Raw genomic sequence first — 19,934 nt, forward strand, 5'->3', positions numbered from 1 at the left:
TATTTTGTTTTTTTTTAATCTATGGCGTTTTTTTATATACAAACCCCCGATAGATGAGCCCAGTTTATCTTTACGATTGCATAAAATATCGCTGTTTTAGTAGATGGTACTTGTTTTAGGAAGCTTTTTTTACATTCAACGATTTATTTGAAGCACCGTAGGTGCGAGTCATGCGCTAGTCTATAAATTATGGCTTCTTCGAAATATTTCCGTTTTCTTTGGACTTAGTGGCTCTCCTTTCCTGTCTGCTAGCTTGCAATGCTACTTTGTGGTATCGCAAGTGATGCGAAACTTTGCTTCACATCTGTGTTCAATTTACATTTTTTTTTGAATTTTTCCTTAATCAGGTCGCGACATTTTGTGCTACTTGCACAGCAGCCCGTTTTATTTGTTTTATTTTGCTATCAATTTAACTTTGAGCTCAGCATCTTATCAAATTCATGTCAGCTGTTGTCGAATTTAATCTGAAAAACAAAAAAGTTCAGACCACTTTTTCTCAATAGATACAAATTTTTGATTTTTTTAGAATCATTGGCTTAAATATGAGACCACACTCAATAATATGAGAGATTATTTGAAGACGTCAAAAGCGGCCAGAAAAAGCATACTCTACGTCATAGTTCCATCTCATCTCTAGAGGGGGTGAGTAATCGGAACAGAAAAAGTCTTGAATCATAATATAAAACTTGCCATAGAAGTCGGTTGAAATTCAGCCTGAAAAGCGAAATCTTCAGACCAGTCTTTTTTGGTTATCTTTAGTAAACTTTTTGGATTATCTTTTTAGAATAGGTATTGCGACTGAAAAAGTTGTGATATGATATCACGCTTGACCAGCTGCAAGTTTTCTTTGAGGTCGTCAAAATTGACCGCAGGAAACCCATTCTACGCCCTAGTTCCTCCCTTAATCTTTCGAGAGTGGTCGGAACAAAAAGAAAATCAAGGGTTTAATTTCTTTTTCAGAGTGAAATTCATGACCACAGTGAATATAGATCTACGCAGCATCTTGATTTAGAGGAACAGAAATGAGTGCTAGGAAAAGTCTTCCGCCTCGACTGGCAAATCGAGCGGCAAACGGAGGAGGAGGGGCAAATGCGGCACCCTCCATGTACTCCTCGAGTGGAGGGATCCCCGAGACTCAATACAGACAATTTCAACAATACCAGCATCATCACCATGGCTCCTCAGTGTCGTACAGTCCCCACTCACGTGACACATACCATGATGACCAGAAGTTGAGTGGACTTCTGAGAAAGATGATGCGAGACGAAGTCACCACTCGCACCCTGGCGCCTGATTTGAAGTTGCTGCGCGAGTACATTGAAAACCCGATGAACGCCAGATCGGTTCTGAAACAAGCCGAATCATCCATGAACAAATTACAGGAGCTGTATTACAAGGAAATCAATAAAGCTATTAAAATTGAGGTGGCAGAATTGATTGGTATACTAGGGTGCTCGTTAAGCAGAATGGATCCTTTCAAATTTTCCAAGTGGATTTTCAACTGTATTTACGGGGCGCCGAGTGATCAAGTCAAAACGTTCTACCTTTTGTCATTACAAAGAGCAATTGAGTTGGACCTGAAAGTTCCGGAGCATTCGAGAATTTGTGACGTCATACAGGAATGTGCCGACAACTTGTGCAAAATTTTGTCTGAAGTTGACGAATGTGAAATGTTGATATCTGTTGTGAACTGCCTGCTGGTTATAGCATCAGCATACAATAACTCTTTGCTCCCTCATTTCGAGGAGCTGATGGACATTCTGATTGGCTGGCGACTTGAGCCAGCAACATCTTCAAAAATTGTCAGTTTTACCACAAAAGCTTTGCTTGGTTTTGGGGATTTTTGGGTATCGAACGCAGAGCATACTATTAAAATTATTGGTCAGTTCATTGATGACATTGAGGCGTACAGAAGTGATTTCAGCAAATTGGACACGGATGAAAGTTCAAATTGCGACCTTTACAGAGAGAAATGTGACATCATTGCCAAAGTTATCGATCTAATCAACGTTTTTGGAGTGCTAACGAAATCCTTGAAACAGAATGTTTTGTCTGTTTTGTTCAAACAAGTTATTCAAAAATCCTTGAAGAGAATTTTAGTTTGTGTTTGTTCTTTATGCGCCACGAATTATAGCTATTCACTTGTGAAACAAGCAAATTCAGTTTTAACTGAAATAATTGGCTCATCCCCTGCTCTGATAATTGGAGAAAGTTCAACTGATCAAGGTAGCACAGACACGTTGACAGAATCAGTGTTCAACTATATGTTTGAATTATTTTCATTAGACCCGGGTTGTACGATCGATATAATCTCAAGTTGTATCGAAACTTTGAGTGAAGTTGTTAAAGTCAGCTCCGGTGAAATCTCTTTGCCTTTATTTGAAGCTCTTCTAGTCGACAACAAAACGTTCCGAAAATACAGATGCTGCGAAAATGAGCAAATTGTCTCGTTATGTTTGGACCTGTACGAGAATATATTAGCGATCAAAGATGTCCCTTCATTAGAGACGGTGTACAAAATCATGCTTTCTGAAATACAGGCCTGTGCCCATTGTTTAATGGACAAAGCATCACAGCAAAGAAATGGCGATACTGACTTGACTAAATCAAGCTTTTCCAATTTTCAAATCATCTCGGAAATTTCGGATCCTTATCACTTTGTACCCGAAATTGATGTGCAAAATGCGGTCGAAATAATTGAGTTCAATCTAACCGCATTATCGCCTCTGAGCTCCCAAAAAAGTTCCCTGATTGTAAATTACGCTCTAAAGCCATCCTTGTTTAACCTGTTTTGCAAAAAGTTGAGGGTCTTATGTGTTGAATACAGTTACGCGTACCCTGAAATTCAGTATTCAATTCTAAGCTTATTGTATAGACATGCATTGGCGAGTAATTATTTTGTAGCTAGTTGTAGTACCGGATCGTCGAAAAATTCACCCGTGGCTCAAAACACGTTCAGTTTTTCCCAGCCGACAAGAAAGCATTTTTTCCACGTATGCGAATTGTTGACTGCTTGTTTAACTCTTAAACAGAGTAACCCTGACTCTTTGTCTCTTATTTTGACTTGGATGTCGGAAATCGTGGAAACAATGGCACAGGAATCGTTGTTGGATTCAAATCGAGCCAAGAAAATTTTGGCCAGTGAAGTTTTCGAAAAGTTAGCTATAGCCGCGACCGAAGGCATAAGTGTCACAACTTCAGTGGAAGCTCACGAATGTTTTGTGAATTTTGTTCTTGGACTGCTCAAGTTCGAAAATTTGTCTGAAAAAATCATGAACACCTTATCAACGTTGACTTTATCCATGCTTCTTAGCAGTCAGCCCGATCTTGTCGAAGTCTACTCGAAATTACTGCTATGCCTTCCCATTGGCTGTTTTGGAAATTCAAAACTAGTCTCTAAGGATTTGAAATCTGTGCTGTGTTATGAGCGAAAAACTTCCAAAAAAGACTTGATGAAGTTTGAGCCCAGCTCAAAAATTCTACCATACGATTTCAAGTTCATTTTGAGTGGGGTTTTCACGGAAATTGACACTCGACAGCAAGTGCATGGTAACAATCTTGAAGTTTTTTTCCATAGATACGCTGATAAAAGCTCAATTATAACATTCAGAGATGTTCCTTGGAGGGTTCATGTTCAATTTCTGGACGTGTGTTGGTTCTATGCCTTGTGGGAAATGGCCAATTTATGCATTACGGGAAAACTTAAGACGGCGTTGGGAAAAGCAAGTGAGACTTTCGCTGACTTTGAAAGTGTTTTGCGGTCACATTGTGCAAAAGTTCGGGGAATTAGTATGGAAAAGCAGATCTGGCGGTCTCTTAACATCGATAATCTTGAATGTTTTGGCAAGCCGCAAAGAATGCTGCTTTTTCTGGACTGTCTTGAAAAGCAAATTTATAACGCAAGCGAAGGCTTAGTCTGCAGTCTGCCCGTTGCGAATAAAGCGGCAAGGACTTTCTTTCGAACCAATCGAGACGTTTGTAAAATTTGGTACAAACAAATAAGAGTTCACGCCGCATGCCTTGCACAAGCAGTTCACCGCCCAGCATCGGTAATTCATCATGTTACGTCATATTTCGCCGAACTACAAAACAACGAAAAAACACACCCTGATCAAATCATGGAGCTCTGTTTGATGCTTTATTGGGCTTACATTGAATGTTCTGCTCATGAGGAAATTCAAGGGTTCAACATTTATTTCCAAAAGCGATTTGGGAGACAATTTCCTTACTCCGAGTTGTTTTTGCTACAAGCAAACGGGTCATATGAAGACGCAATGTATCTATATGCTTGTAAACTGAACGGAAAAGACCCTGAGTTTGATTTGGCGAATAGCAAGTCTGTCGGTCTTCTGCAAACACCACCCGACAAAACGTCGGAGTTCTCTGAAAAGTCGCCCGTTTTGATGAGATTTGTTTTCAAACAGATCGCTTCAATCGCTGAATCTTTGAAGTGTTTCGAGGAGTTCAATCAATTTTGCGAAAATTTCAGTGAAAAGAATAAAAATAATGATGAGCTCAACTTTGCAAGGCTGAGAGAAAATGAGTTGCAGCGCGTCAAAGTTATGCAAAGTTTTGACTCATTGGATTTTTTGAGCACCGAGAGAACATTAGAAAAGATCTTTGCTTCCAGTGACCAACAAAAGCCACAGGAATCCATTCTTTGCTGTGTCCCGGAATGGAACATGGATAATTTGTGTCGGGGCATAGACTTGACTTTAACAGAACAGTTGAACAATTTAATGCTGAGCAAGTTAGACGAGTTCAAATTAGGCGGCATTTCACCGGAGAAATCATTCGGATCTGAAGACCTACTGGGTGACGTAGAACGTGTACTTGCTTGGACGGCTGGCCAATATTCGAGTTCTGTTTCTAAAACGGCGGCAAATAAATTACTTTGTCACGGCAAAACCATTGCAATGTTACGTGAACTGAAAGAAGAAGAGCCTAAACTAGAGCTATACAAAAATGTAATCCAGTTCCCGAAAAAAGGATCGCATGCTGATTTAAACCAAATAGACTCTTGTTTTCGAGGCTTGCAGATCGAAAAGCTGAAACGAAGATTGATTGAAAATGAAGGCTTTCTTTTGGATCCACGTGGAGATCTGTTGATTGGAAGTAATTTGAGACAGAACAATTGTAGCTTAAATCTGATCCGTACTTTGCGCAAGTCAGGGTGTCCCAAGGTAGCTTCTCAGATACTACTGAATTCTGAATGCAGCCAGTTTGTTCAAATGGAGAAATCAACTTTGGTTAGCAAGTTGAAAGAAAACTTCAAATTAAACTTGAACGATTCATCAATGGTGCGAATAGAATTGAACCAAATTAAAGAATCTGCCAAATTGCAATCGATTTTTGGTGAGCTTTCAGGCGCTTGCTATAAATTGAGCTCCTTAATTTTACTCTTTATGAAGAACGCACAAATTGGCGATTCCAGTTTCATATCGTCAACTATTTCGAATCTGGTGAAGATTCTGAGCTCAGAAAACGGGAAGAGTATAAACCTCGAGGCATCGAGCGAAAATTTCAGTCCTCTTGGAAAACTTTGCTCAGATTTGGGAGAATTGATAGGTACAACTGCTCATTTTCAGCCGTTGGCGGAAGCTATCACAGGGAACACGTCCATTGACAAACGGGAAGCGACCATTGCTGCTTTACATTACCTGTCCATAGGATTTGAACCAGAGTGTAGCAAAACGTGGTACAGGTTGGCATCATGGAGTTTTAAGTTCGGTAAGAAAGCTGTGACTCAAGCCTGCAGTCAAACTCAACTATTGACGCCTCAAGAGTTGATTGAAGTGAACGCGTTCTTGGAGTTATGCATGACTGATGCAACGAAACGAAGCAAAGTTGTTGAAATATTGCAGAAGCCGCATTTCAATGCACTGCAAGATGAAGATATAGTTGTGAATGAGGCGGGAGCGCTTTGTTCAGATGGTAGACAAGCAGTGAGACGACAAGTTCTAGCAGTTGCAGAAGAATTGGAAAATGTCCCTGCGTTTGACCATATTATGAAAGTCTGGCAGAATGCGTGTGATCGTATTTTTGGTATGTACAAGCTTGCAACTAACAGTTATTTCAAATACTTGACGTTGGATTCTAATTTGAGCGATGATTCTCATGTAACAGCGACGCTACGTTTGTTGAGGGTTCTTGTAAATCATGCATGGGAACTCCAAGGTTGCCTGGAGTCCGGACTGACGTCAACTCCTACTAAACCATGGCGTGTGATAATCCCGCAGCTTTTCTCAAGGCTAAACCATCCGGAAACGTACGTTAGGAAAAGTGTAACGGACCTCCTGAAGCGAATAGCCTCCGAAACTCCGCATCTAATTGTGTACCCAGTAATAGTTGGCTGCGAGCAAAAAATATCGGAGGGCAAAATACGATCCAAATCTGGGCGTCTAATTACCGATGGCACCAAATTACAAGAGTCACAAGAAGAGCCAGAAAGGAAAAATTCAGTGGCAGATACGGACTCAGAGTTCGGAGGAGCTGAGGGACGCATTGACAAAGAGTCCAGCGCTGGATCACAGTCACTGATGACGTCGGAAACGAACGACGGTAACGATATGGAGATCCTGCATGTTGAAGACGTTGAAAACGAGCTATCAGATATGCGTCTGATCGATGGATCACAAGATGCAATCCAGGATAAGGATGATGCTGAAGATGAAGACGAGGAAGTTGACCTGAATGACCTTTACTCCAGCCGAGCTGAGATTGAGCATTGCTATAGCGTTTTGCTGGAAACTGTCAGCCAATGTGATTTACAGTTAGTTTCAGACTTGAAGTTATTCGTCGATGAGCTCAGAAGAGTTAGTTTGTTGTGGGATGAACTTTGGATGTCCGCGTTCATGTACTACTCAAACGAAGCCATGAAAGCAATTAATGCGATTGAGTACGAACGAAAACGATTGGATAAGATCAAGTCGCTTAATAATGCGGAGAAGCAAACAATTTTGACGGCCAAATACTCGGCTTTTATGAACCCGGTGATTTTTGTCTTCGAACAGATATTAGAACTAACGGACAAAACTCCGGAAACTAACCATGAAAACTGGTTTGTTTCAACATTCCTAGAGAGAATAAAAGAAGCCTTGGATATGTTGAAGAAGCCTGAAAATATTCGAAAGCCAGCACTCGCTTGGGAACCCTTTAATTTACTGTACCAAGAGCTATCGACAAGAACATCCAAAAAGTCATCTTTGAATCTACAACTTCGTTCAATTGCTCCCAAACTGTTTATGCTGAAAAATACAAGCGTGCCTTTAATCCTAAGCGAAACGTCTGATTTAATAACAGTGCAATCATTCAAAGACGAAATAGTGATTATGCCCACAAAGACGAAACCGAAGAAAATTTCCATTTTAGGAAATAACGGTGTCAATTATTCCTACCTGTTCAAGGGACTGGAAGATTTACACTTAGACGAAAGAATAATGCAGTTCTTGACAATTGTCAACACAATGTTTGATAAAGACAATCGAACTGCAAACAATTGTTTCTACAGAGCCAGGAACTATGCCGTTACTCCGCTAGGACCAAGATCAGGTCTTATTCAGTGGGTCGATGGAGCTGTGCCTTTGTTCGGACTCTATAAAAAGTGGCAACAGCGTGAAGCGTATGCGGCGGCGTTGAAAAAACAAGCTTTAGCGTCTGCCGCTGCTACTGCAACGTCATCTGCATCCGCGCAAGGAACAACGGCTGCACCCAAAGCACCTCCACAAGACTCTAGTAGCAATGTAGTCCAAGTACCTCCAGTTCCGAAACCAAGCGAAATGTTCCAAGAAAAAATATCCAAATGTCTGGTAGCAAGTGGTCTTTCGGATAGTTTACCAAGAAGAGACTGGCCTCTGAAAGTAGTAAGGCAAGTGCTAGATGAGTTGGAACGTGAGACGCCTAACTATCTGCTGTGGCGAGAAATGTGGTGTAGCTGCTCCAACTCAGATGAATGGTGGCTAATGACGCAGCAGTACAACAGCTGCAACGCGCTCATGAGTATAGTTGGTTACGTAATCGGCCTCGGCGATCGTCATTTGGACAATATTTTGGTGGATTTGAACTCGGGAGAACTTGTCCACATCGACTACAACGTCTGCTTTGAAAAGGGAAAGAATCTTCGTGTGCCGGAAAAAGTTGCATTTAGACTGACGCAGAATCTAGTGGCAGCCTTAGGTGTCACGGGCTATGAGGGCAAGTTTCGAATTGTGGCTGAAAATGTGATGAAAACACTGAAAAAAGGAAGAGAAACATTATTGACATTGTTAGAAGCATTTGTTTATGACCCTTTAGTTGATTGGACAACTCATTCTTCGGATCTGGGAGGCTTCATGGGAGCATTGCAATTCAAAAAGAACAATGAAAATCTAAAAAGGGACAAAAGGAATCTGGATTTTGGCGTGTCCTTCAGCTTGCTTAGCGCAAAAATTGTCGAAATTAAGTCTTCATGGCTGAAAAATTGCGATGATATCATAAATGTTTTAAAACTGATCCCAAATCATTTCCAAAATTTACAATTAAGCCTAAATGCTCATTTGGAGAAGGAAAAGCAGCGAAGTGTTGTTCAAAAAGCACAGTTGTATCTGAAAGAAGCCGCAGGCGACATGGAGCACTTTTTTTGGAGTTTAGAAAAACGAGATTCGAATGCGGCGTTCTATCAAAGCATAGAAGACGAATTCAATGTCAAACTAGACACGCATTTAACATTGTGTGTAGCTACGTTGCAAAAATTTATGGAAGCTTACTCGAATGGTCACAGACTGTTTTTGATGAACATTTTGGCTGATTTTGAGGAGACTCCGGCAAATGCGGTGCCACCTGCAGGGTATTTAGAAAGTAGGACATATCTGGCTAGCGTGCATCAGCTGCAGCTGCTTGAGGATTGCGAATCAACAGACACAGAATGTATGAAAGTGTTCATATCTCAAAACTCCGCTTGTCTCCAGCTTGCTAAGTTATTAACCGAATACCTTTCAGTCATCCAGCAAGTAGAAGCGCCAAACAATTTGCTTCAAAATTTGATAAAAACTTTGCAAAAGATGAGAACAGAAATGACGACCCTTAGCGAAAATGAAGATGAAAATGCGACACAGAATCGAGTTTCGTGTACAGAACAACTTAAAGCTGTAATTGAGCAACCTGTTAGTTTAGCGTATTTTGCAGTCGACGTTGACAACAATTTGATAAGTGAATTGAGAACCCTGAATGATTCGGTGGTTCGTCTAAGCAGCAAACTGCTGCCCTTGTCTCAAAACGTGGACCTTGACGAGTCTAAAAGTGCGCTAAGCAAGCGTCTTATGGTGTTTATTTCGACCAAACCTAAAGAGTACTCGAACGCTACAGCTTCTGTTGTTTTACACTATCTTGCTACTTTTGCTAGTCAGTACATGCATATGGAAGTCGCGGCTTTTGAAGCAACAGATGAAGCTTTGAAGAATTCCAAATCTGTAGGAGGGGATTGGTTCTTGGACGAAATTGAATCGCTTGCTGGAACCCTCAAAACTCTATCAACGTTTGTCCAGTACTACATAAACTTAGGCGCGGAATTTGAGAAGCTATCATCGCAGCATGTCAATCCATTGATTGCATCGCTGTCCATTTACACATCTTTACTTGAATTTTATCAGTCTGTGGCTGCGGAAACTATGCCAGAAGTTTTCGCCCTGCTTCTTGCGGCGGAGTATACGTCCGAAATGTTTGATGATTTGGATTCAAAATTGAGCAACATCGAGAAAGAATCTGAAAGCTTGATAGCAGAAATAGAGGCTGTAGGGTTTGAAGATGCAGTCAAACGTGCAGAGATCTCGAGTAAACTTGAACTTCTTGTGGAAGCGGTGACGTCGTTGCCTAATACTCTAGAAACTGTGTTGTCCCTGGTGTTTCAAGCGTTCAACAGGTTGTCGAACCAACTGGAAACCTTGATGCATTTGTGTTCGCAAAGTGAAGCGCCACCAGAAATGCTCAGCATGTTGCCACATTTCAAAGTCCTCAAAGTGTCCGAACAAGTCCAAAAAGTATTGACTGTAGACATTAAGTCTTCGCTTAATGCAAAAACTTGGCTCAAGTGCTGCTCCATTAAAGCGCTATCAGGGTTCGTAAGATCGATACTAACAACTGTGAATGTTGTTAAAAATTTGAAATTGAGTGGTAGCACTAAAGAACGTCCTCAAACTATAGCTCATGACGTTTTGCATTGCTTGGACCCAGTAGCTTTGTTCGTGTCTTCGTTTGTTCGAAAGCAAGTTATAGGGTTACCTTCAGCGTGCATTGCCCATTTTATACTGCACTGTGCTACAGCTCTTGGTGTAGGTTCGGCTGTTGATTTTTGCGACTATTCTTCAGATCGAGACGGTGTGGAGGATGTTAAACTGGAGCTCATAGATCAAAAAGTGAGATCTTCTCTTAAAAATAGACTAGAAATACCTGAGAATTGTTTCACTCAGGTATTTGCGCTTTTTGCCGACCTTGAAGCTTGTTGCAGACAGGGCACTCAAGTTGTGAGTATCGAGAACCAACTAGTGTTGTATCGCAGACAGTTCCAGCTTCTGAGAACTATTACCACCAAGTTCGAATGGTCATACTACCACATGCTGGTCCTAGGAGGAAAGCCCGTGATTGATTTAATGAGTAACAGCAGGTTTTCGGCGCTAGAGAATATCAAAACAAAAGTGATCGAGTTGACTAACCTAAATGCTCAAATGGTTACTAATCTTCAGACACTAAAAACGAAGGAAGATAAAATTGAAGCAAGGTTGAAATGGTCGGCAGGGCTATACAAAGATTCACTCGCCAAATTTTCCTCTTTGAAATCTGCTCGCGAAGTTTTTCTGCAAGGTAGAGTAACAAAAGTTGAAGAGCTCCTGTTGTCCTCGAAGTTATTGCTGCAGTTCGAAGAGTTGCAAACTTGGGCGCCTCAAAGCGTGCAACTGTTCACATCGGGTTGCCAAGAATTGATTGAGCTGGGTGAGAAATTGAACGCCTATAGAGGTCGAAAAGTGGACATCTCGCCTGTTGAAAAATTCATAGTTAGTAAGTTGAACATCTCGGCAATGAAAGTGAAATCGAACGAAGAAACAAGAGCGAGTTTATTGAATAATCTTCAAAGCGATGACAAACAAGCGAAGCTTCTCGTCGATTCAACATGGCAAGCGTTGTTAAAAACCAGAGATGATTTGAAAGTATCTGTTCAGCCATTGAAACTGGCACTGAGTACTCACAATGCAACTATGAAAGATTTGAAACTTTTAATGAGGCCCTTAAACAAAGACGATTTAGCTACAAATGAATCGCTGAAAGCAATTTTCAACCAAGTTAGACAATATGTGATCACGCATAATCAGTTTACAGATAACGTCAGCCAATTTTATTCAACAGTTAATCCAGTATTGGCAAATATAGCCATGTTAAAACGAGATCAACACCCTTTGGAGAAACTCACCGAAATTGTTCGAACTCTAACTGAAATTACGCCAGCCATTTATGCAGATTTACTTTCACTCAATCAACCTTTGACCAAACTGAAGCATAACGACAATCTGAAAGAGGTAAGTTCAGGTCTGAAAAATGTGAAAGGACTTCAAGCTTTGCATGAGTTTGGAATCAGTAAGGAAAGTAAACTGTTTTCCTCGTCGACTTCTAGTGCAAGGTTGTTGAGTCCAGCGAGACGCAACCCTGGATCTGTACCGAAAGCAACTACAAGTGGAACTGGCGGTTTGGAAATTATCAAACGGGATCCGAGAACTGGAAAGGCTTTGCAGGAGCGTAATACGTATGCCATATCAGTATGGAGAAAAGTGAGGTCGAAATTAGACGGCGTTGTTGAGAGTTCAGAGGGGGCGACATCAGCAGTTCCGATTGGAGTTACCAAACGAATGAACGTGAATGAGCAAGTGGATTTTATTATAAAGGAAGCGGTAGACCCAAATAACTTGGCCCAAATGTACGAAGGGTGGACGGCTTGGGTTTGAAGGGTTTTTCGAAGCTGAATTGACCGAGCGAATATTGTATGAGGTTTGACTGAAGAAACGGCGAAGAATTAGGAAACAACGGCTGTCATGCTGCATGACAGACGAGAGCTATGTTGAAGATCCAGAAAGATCATCGTAGTTGATGAAACTAAGAAATAATAATTTAATAAGTAAACTGAAACTGCCGATTTTTGAACGAAATCTCAGAATTGAGCCAATTCACATACGACAATTATTTTGATGTCAAGATCCCTAAAATTATTTATGTGAGAAATGTTGCCATCATCCAAAGTTGCTTTTGTTGCACAAACATACCTTACTTTTTGAATGAACCATGATTGCGAAATTGGTTTCATGTGTTTTTTTTTCAGATTTTATGACAATTGACTGAGAATTTGAAAGTTTGGAAACTCAACTAGCGTCGTGACTGCAAGAACCATGATAACTTCCACTGACGTGTTTTTCTCACAGTCAGCTGCTTTCAGCAACGGTGAGAATTTTCAATTTCTCCAATTGGTAAGCAAATACGGACAGGGTGAATAATTTTCGGGCTAGTTAAGGTGTTCCAAAATGATCAAGTGTGATGTCGTAACAAAATTTCTTTCTGTAGTTCGAATTCTTAAAAAAAAATCTGAAAAGCCAGTGTCGAGAAAAATGTGTGTCAGATTTTGCCCCACAGACTAATTTACAGCGACAGATTGTGTGCATAAGATCATCTCTTCTGTGAAAGCTCGTGTACTTTTGTCGGTAACTAGACTTTTTTCCTGTAAACAATTTCTCTTACAAATCATACAAACGTGGAGTTTCAAGCATGTGTAAGTGCTAATATAAAATATAATAGCAGCGTTGATGTGACAACTTGGATCATATTACATTTTAATTTAGTTTTTTTACTGAATTTGATTTTAAATTTTTTTCGGTTATGTGCTAATTTTTTTTGGATGAATTCTTTTAAATACAAAACGGCCATCTAATAGCTTTGATATGGCAGCTTGGTTTACACTACATACTAATAGGTTTTTTGAAAGGTACAATTTTTTTCATACAAATTTTGTCTTCTAACGTTTGTCGGCAAAGTTGTGAATAAAACATGAAGATTTTGATGCCCGGGGCTTCAAATTGATTATCCGAGTCTATTTGGAATGCGATTTTAGTATTTGCAAGCCTTAAGTTATCAAATTGGAGTTCGTTAGCTTGGTTCATAGTCGATTCATTTTTTTTACACTAAATGATGCTTAAATGAAGATAATAAGCATCCCTGACATGTTTTATTGGCTTAGTCAGAATATTATGCTAAGTTAGAAGAGTAAAAGCTGATTTTTATGGCTTTTTTGTTCGGCTTAGTAGCTGCTCGTTAAATGAAAGCTTGTTTAATTTTTTATTGTATTTCTCGACTGTTTTATCTGAAATAATTTTTATAAAATTTACAACCAAGGAAAAAACTAATTTTAAGACAGTGTATTTTAATTGCAGACACACCCACGTTATGTATTTTGCTAACGAAAACACAGAATTGGCCAGCAAAAACACAGAAGTTGTTAAGCTGAAAAAAATTAATGTCCAGTTTTTATAACTCTTGCTAATCGCAAGCGTAACATAGAGGCAAAAGTGCATTTGAAAGTAGTAATTTCTGTCTCATTTATTTCATTCCCTAATTTTCAATACTTCGCTTGCTGTGTATCTGAAGTTCTGCGAAGCTTCGCGTTGGATCTATGTTACGCTTGCGATTGGCAAGAATTATAAAAACTGACATTGATTTTTTCAGCTGAACAACTTCTGTATTTTCGCAGGCCAATTCTGTGTTTTCGTCAGCAAAATACATACTGTGGGTGTGTCTGCATTTAAAAAACAGTCTTGAAATTGGTTTTTTCCTTAATTGTAAATTTGATCTATTTCATTTTTTGTTCCGACCATTGAAAATGGGGAGGAACTTAGAATTCGGGTGTGTTATAGTTTTTTCTTTTTGTTTTCACGCAAAATCAGCTACCACAAATAATCATCGGACTGGGTTGAGTGTCGAGAAAAGCCGGTTTGAACCTTTTGATTTTTTGTCTAATTTCGAGCGAGTAAGCGGGCTTTCATTAGCTTATTTATGCATGACTTAAGCCATGAAACTTTATTTAACCCAAATGAAGTTAGTTTTTGGAGTTTTTAGCTTCATCTTAGGAATCAAAAACTTCAAAAAATTTATTTTTTTTAAAAATTTTTTTCTTGTTATTTGTCTTCAAAAATTGTTTTCCAGTTTGAATATTTTACCATGACTGAAGAAAGTTTTTAAGATCTATTTTTTCGCTCAGATTCCTTTATCACACCACGCCAAAAAAAAACAACATTAATTTGAAAAAATAATTTTGTTGTAATTTTTTCTAAGACTGGTCGGAACCTTCTGTGCTACTTGCAGAGTAACCGGCTATCTTAGTTTCATTTTTTTGCTTTATACGGTATAAAAGGTTTTCGCGTATGAAATATGGGCTTAGCCGACTCAATTTGCGTCGTTTAACAGAGAGAAAATTAGCCTATTACTGTGTGTATTTGAAGTGTTTAGTTTTGAGTTTCAAAAATGTTTTTTTTTTCTGACAACATGTTTCCGGTCCAACTGCTGTCTGCTCGATTTTCTGTTGTCTGACAATTGTCCTACTAAGCACATTTTAATCAAAGTCAATATATGCAAATCGAGACAAACGAATTAAAATCATGATAGTCTTTTTCTATATTGCTTTCAAAGTTTTTTTCGCCTTAGCGGCTTACGTCGCATTTTCGGTGTCCTAGCTTGCCCTGCTTTTATGTCGCAACACCAGAGGTGCAAAGGTCCGCTTAGCCTCTGTGTAAAAGTTAATTCTTCAATTTCAGTCAAACTTATAGCTTAAGTTGATCTATTCCTCAAATTATTCAAATTGTTAGATGCTACCAGTTTAAGTTTTGGACTTCTCTTTTAGTGGTTTCAGCAACTCTCAATGTTATCAAAGTAGATCAGAAAGAAAATTATTGGGAACAAAAACTTGGGAACATAAAAGTGAAAAGACTTGGGAACTTTAAATTTGATTTTTTTTGCACCATTCAATTGTTCGAACAGGAAACGCGGTTGGATGTCTGCAGTCTACTTTTTAATAGTTTGAAGGATTGTAGGTGCCAGTCACCTACCAGTTATGCCTAAATACTTCATTTCCTTACTATTTAGGTTGCTTTCATTACTTTATGGCAATGCTACTACTCGGTATTTCGAAATAGAAAAATATCAATTTGACTGAAATTTTTGTAGCGATTACGTGTTGGAAAGTTCTGTGCCGTTTTCACAGTGCTCCTCTTCTACCTCTTTCTGTAGACTGTCAAACTATCAATCTGTTTCCGTTTTAGTCATACTGGGAACTGTGGGCGAACGGGTGGCTGATGTTACAATACGAGAAAAGAAAACTCCTCAAGAACCAGTGGACAGTCTGACTAAGTTCATCGCGGAGCTGCAGAAAAGACAGAATACTCTGAAGACTGTCGCAGAAAAATGCAAACTTAAACAAAAACAGGTGTGAATTTCTTACTTGTCTGCAATTTAATTGATTTTAAGATTCTCGATTGTGCTCTGATAATGTGCACAATACTAGTATGCAGGTTCTATCTATAGATGTATTTTTGCATTTACAGTGGGGTGATTTTTTTCTTAACGTCCTTTTTTTCCAGCAGAACGTTAATTTCATGCAACCCCATGTTTAAAAAAACATTTCTAAGAAGGTTTTTATTTGCAAACAATCAATTATATAGATTAAACTGCACGTGGCACTAATTATTTAATTATTTATTAAATAGCTTACTATAAAACAAAATAGAATTATTTTCTGAATCCTCCGAGTGATCTGTCACTTGGCACTGATTCGTGTTTTACGAAGAAGGCATGTCTTTTTTCTTCTGACCAGTCTGATTTCTCTAGGCAGCGAATATAAGTTTTTTAATGCAGCCGTTTGCCGCTGATTATTTGCTTCTTTGTTGTTCGTATCTGGGGTATTACTTGTCGTGTTTTGTTGTGTCTATGCCGCTTAAGTGTTCCGTAGACAAAAAAAAGGACATTTTCTGGTCTTTGTTTTTCTTAAGCAATCGAAAGATGCTTAAGACTCATTTTACTTATCAATAATTCTGCTGGAAGTAAATCACGTGTTCTATCAAATTTTCTACTAACGAAACAGACTTCAGTTTCCCAGCTTATTTGCTTTTTATTCTGTTTGATTGTGAAGTTTGTAAAAAACAATCTGCGCTTCAAGTTATATGGGATGAAACTTAAGATATCAATACACTAATGCGAACACTTAAGGGAATTACGTGTCTGACCAGATATAGTGAACAGATTCCTTTGTATAGAGTTTTGTTAACTTGTGCTGAAAAGCTTGAATCTTGTTCCAAGAAAATTCCTGAGCATCTGCATGATTTTGAATTAATAATTTTTCTTTAATATTATGAAAAGTTGAGTCTATTTTATTTTTTGCGAGCTTCCAATTGTTCTGGTGATTTCTGTTTCACTATCAGACTGGTATCATCAGACTGGAGCTAAAGGAAAATACTTAACATAGAGGATGAAAACTATTGGTCCGAGAACTGTCCTTTGTGGCACTCAATAATTCAAGTTTTCTCGTTCAGATATTGTATTTATCAATTTAACTACCTTTTGGCGATATTTCAGAACTATTCTGAAAAGGGCTAAAGCCGTTGATGTTTTTCAAAAAAAAATGGTGCGATTTTGAGTTGAATGCTTTAGTAAGATCCAGTAAAATTTAGGTGCTGACATATCTCCATTGCGACCATTAAAAACTAGTTTTTTCTGCAACGAAATTACAGCGTCGAGGAAAGATTTTGTGAAAACCGAATTGCATGCTGTTAATTAGATTTTTTCATGAGTTTTAGCAAGATTTGGCATCACAGAATGTGCCCAATAATTTTCCACTACTCTAACATTTCCTTTTTCAAATTGGTGTAATGCACGCTCATCCGGAAAAGTGTTATATATACAAGCTACAGTAGAAATTGATTCCCAGTAGCCCATTTATATACGTTAATTTAAAGGTTTAAACGGAATTCTACGCTAGATTTGCCTCAATATCGATGTAAATGCATTTTCTCAAGGTGATTATTTTCGTCAAACACTTCCTTCTGTTTCGAAACAAGAGCTTAATTTTGTTCTCGGGAGAAATGTTCATCAAAGCTACCGAGAGCAAGAGTCTCTCGAGTAGAGTTTTTCACAGCAAACTGTTGAGTCTTAGGACAATTATTTTGATTTTAGCAGATTCAAGGGTTTCTGCCGTGAACAAGACTAAATTTCGCAACATTTCTTCAAATGCTATTTACAATATTAACGTTTTTAGCACATTTTTGTTAGGAAAATGACAATTGAGAAACTCTTTTGAGAACATTTCATTTTGGTGCAATAATTTCACGTATTAGTTATAAGTATTACTTAGTAGTGATACTCATCATGTGTTTACAGACCGAACATCAAAATGAAAAGTCAATTGAAAGGCATACATTTTAATGTTACTTCCATTTTTTTTTCAAATATTCGAAAGTTTGAGTATTGGAATCAGTATGAAATAAACATACTGAACAAAAAATAAATTTTTAAAAAAGTTTAAATCAGTTTTTTGTTTGTAAAATCGCATGTATAACCAAAGAAGCTGCCAAAAAAGGATATCAATTGATTGAAAATGATTTTTAAGCTACATTTTGTATCCAACTAAACCGATTTCAAGTCGATTTTCATAGTCTCCGCTATATTATCTGTATCAAATCGATTTTCCATTTTTTGTCTTTACAGGAAGCAGAGCGTAATTGTAGCTTACTGTTTTCTTAGGATAACCTTTTTTCGTCATCAAAATGACTGACGACATTGATTGACATTTTTTTTCTAATAATTTTCTTAGTGGCATCCTTCTCATTTTCAATACGCTAGCCTGCAATGCTACATATGAGCGGACTTAATCTTCCCGGATGAAATCCCACCGGCTATAATCTCCCAGGACTAAATCCGCGATAGGACCAAATCTCCCTAGGACGAAATCCCCCAGTATTTGTTTTATCATCCCCCACATTCGCGTTAAGCAAAAATGCAACTCGGAAAAATAAATTACACTTGGTGACCAGAAATAGACTTAAGATTTAAGTAGAATCATAAACAAAACTTAACAAAAAGAAACTAAATTGAAACGATAAATTAACAGCACTAGCTTTCAAATAGTCAATCTCCTTGTAATTAGCCGCTGAGCATACTGTGTTTTATTCGCTCAAATTTATCTTCCTTCCTCGCGTGCTCTTTTTTCCCAAGTGCAACTGAGGCTAAGTAAAGGCCTGCTAGGATTGCTGTCTTTAGATGGCTTCGATGACTTTCCAGTTATCTGGGTTTCACATCTGTAGCACTGACTCAAAACCGCGTTGAAATCCCTCAAGAGCGTTGTTTGTTCTCGGCAATCGTCAATTGTACGGAAATAGACATTCAACATATCTTTGTGGAACCTGATCTTCCTCAGTGAGGTATTTCGGTTTCCTTCTCCGAAAAATGTATCCTCAAAGTAATTTTAGAAATCCTCTGGGATCTGGTAGCTCATTATCAAAATTTTGTACCACTCCTCTACATGAAGTGGCAGTGCAAAAGCAAGCGCAGCCAAGAGGCGTATAGACAAATTGAAGTCTTACTCTTCCCGATTTTGAACGGCTTAACCGATTCAAGGATCTTTCTATAGATAGCTTGAAAAAAATCGAAGCCATTGTAAAGTCCATCATAACAGAAACTGGTGCCTTCACGTCTGACTTAAGATTAGACCAGAGTGGGTTGTATCTGTCTTGACGCTTATCCGGGAGAAGTGCGTAAAAGCAGAGGAAAGTTGTGCTGTCAACAAAACAGTTCACTGTGTAGACCTGGTAGAATTTTTCCGGGTAGCTTCTAAATATTCCATCGATGAACTTAATTCCGTAACTTTTGAGAGCATCAATATTTTTGCTTAATGGAAAAACTAAGTATCGCTTCTTGCTTCTCGGAACCACTGAATCTTTCAGAGGAATATCTTGTTCATTTACAATCTGCATGTACTTCATTGGTAGCTCGAAATCCAGACCAGTTGGGATGGGTGGGTTACATCTGTTTTCATGGCGAATTCGTTTGATTCTCCTGTTGATGTTGGGGACTACAGGCATCTTCAAGGAACATTCAGGTGTCGCGTGTACTAATGCTGAAAAAAGCAATCACTGCGTGGAGGCGTCGGAGCAGTTTGTCGCGTCCTCTTTGATTTTTGTATTGATTGCATGAGTTTCAATTATTGCGTAATGGGATCCGTGCGTATATTTTTGTGTTACAGTTTTCCAATTTTATCCCTTTGATGTCCAAAAACTGGCTTTGAATTGCTGCTTTGATCTCCTTAGTTAGCATTCCCATTGGACTGAGTTGGTTAACTCTCGTTTCTTATAGTATGCGTAAATGTTGTATATGGCCTTTTGTCCCCATTTGTTACTCAAAGGAAAGTTAATTGTATTGTTCTGCATTATAATTGGAATGATATTTATTGGTTCTAAACAAGTTGCTTGTTTTCTAGAAATTCAATCAAGTGTTGGATCCGAAGGCAATTGTTTAATTGCTAAATGGGGGATTAAAATGAGTCTACGCAAACTGGTATCACACCTGTTAAGTTTATCTTTTTGCTCGGACGTCTTCCTCTGTTAATCTTCAATAAACTAACTGAAAGTTATCTTCGAATTAGTTCCCGTGTGGGTATTGTGGAGTTTTGTCCCGTGAGGGGTAATTTCAACACCTTTTCAAATTGTCAAATTTGAGATAAGAACTCACGGCGAATGGCTCAACTTAATTTAATTTCGTTTGACTTGCTGACTGTGCCACGCGGCTTGACATTTTTGTTGATAGAACCGTTCTTTTACATAGAGTCAAAGGAAAGTTGGATAATTAAGGTTTCTATAAAGTCACGTCAAAATGACGATGCATGCCTT

The 19,934-nt window shown here is 38.6% G+C and overlaps 2 protein-coding genes across 2 annotated transcripts in view; both read left to right on the plus strand.

Annotated features, from left to right (window-relative positions):
- LOC134845158 (mucin-2-like) overlaps nt 1-19,934 on the plus strand; it is a 428,810-nt gene that overhangs the window by 392,822 nt on the left and 16,054 nt on the right. Inside the window, exons 2-3 of the mRNA XM_063862038.1 lie at nt 12,336-12,456; nt 15,321-15,484. Of these exons, the coding sequence (XP_063718108.1) occupies nt 12,405-12,456; nt 15,321-15,484 (216 nt within the window). The 5' untranslated portion in view covers nt 12,336-12,404. The remainder of the gene's footprint in view (nt 1-12,335; nt 12,457-15,320; nt 15,485-19,934) is intronic.
- LOC134845243 (serine/threonine-protein kinase SMG1-like) lies at nt 577-12,201 on the plus strand. Its single transcript, XM_063862167.1, has 2 exons — nt 577-642; nt 961-12,201. The coding sequence occupies exon 2, from the start codon at nt 1,023-1,025 to the stop codon at nt 11,964-11,966; it is 10,944 nt and encodes a 3,647-aa protein (XP_063718237.1). The 5' UTR covers nt 577-642; nt 961-1,022; the 3' UTR covers nt 11,967-12,201.

Source organism: Symsagittifera roscoffensis, chromosome 4 (genome assembly GCF_963678635.1).
Source record: "Symsagittifera roscoffensis chromosome 4, txSymRosc1.1, whole genome shotgun sequence".
Taxonomy (NCBI): Eukaryota; Metazoa; Xenacoelomorpha; order Acoela; family Convolutidae; genus Symsagittifera; species Symsagittifera roscoffensis.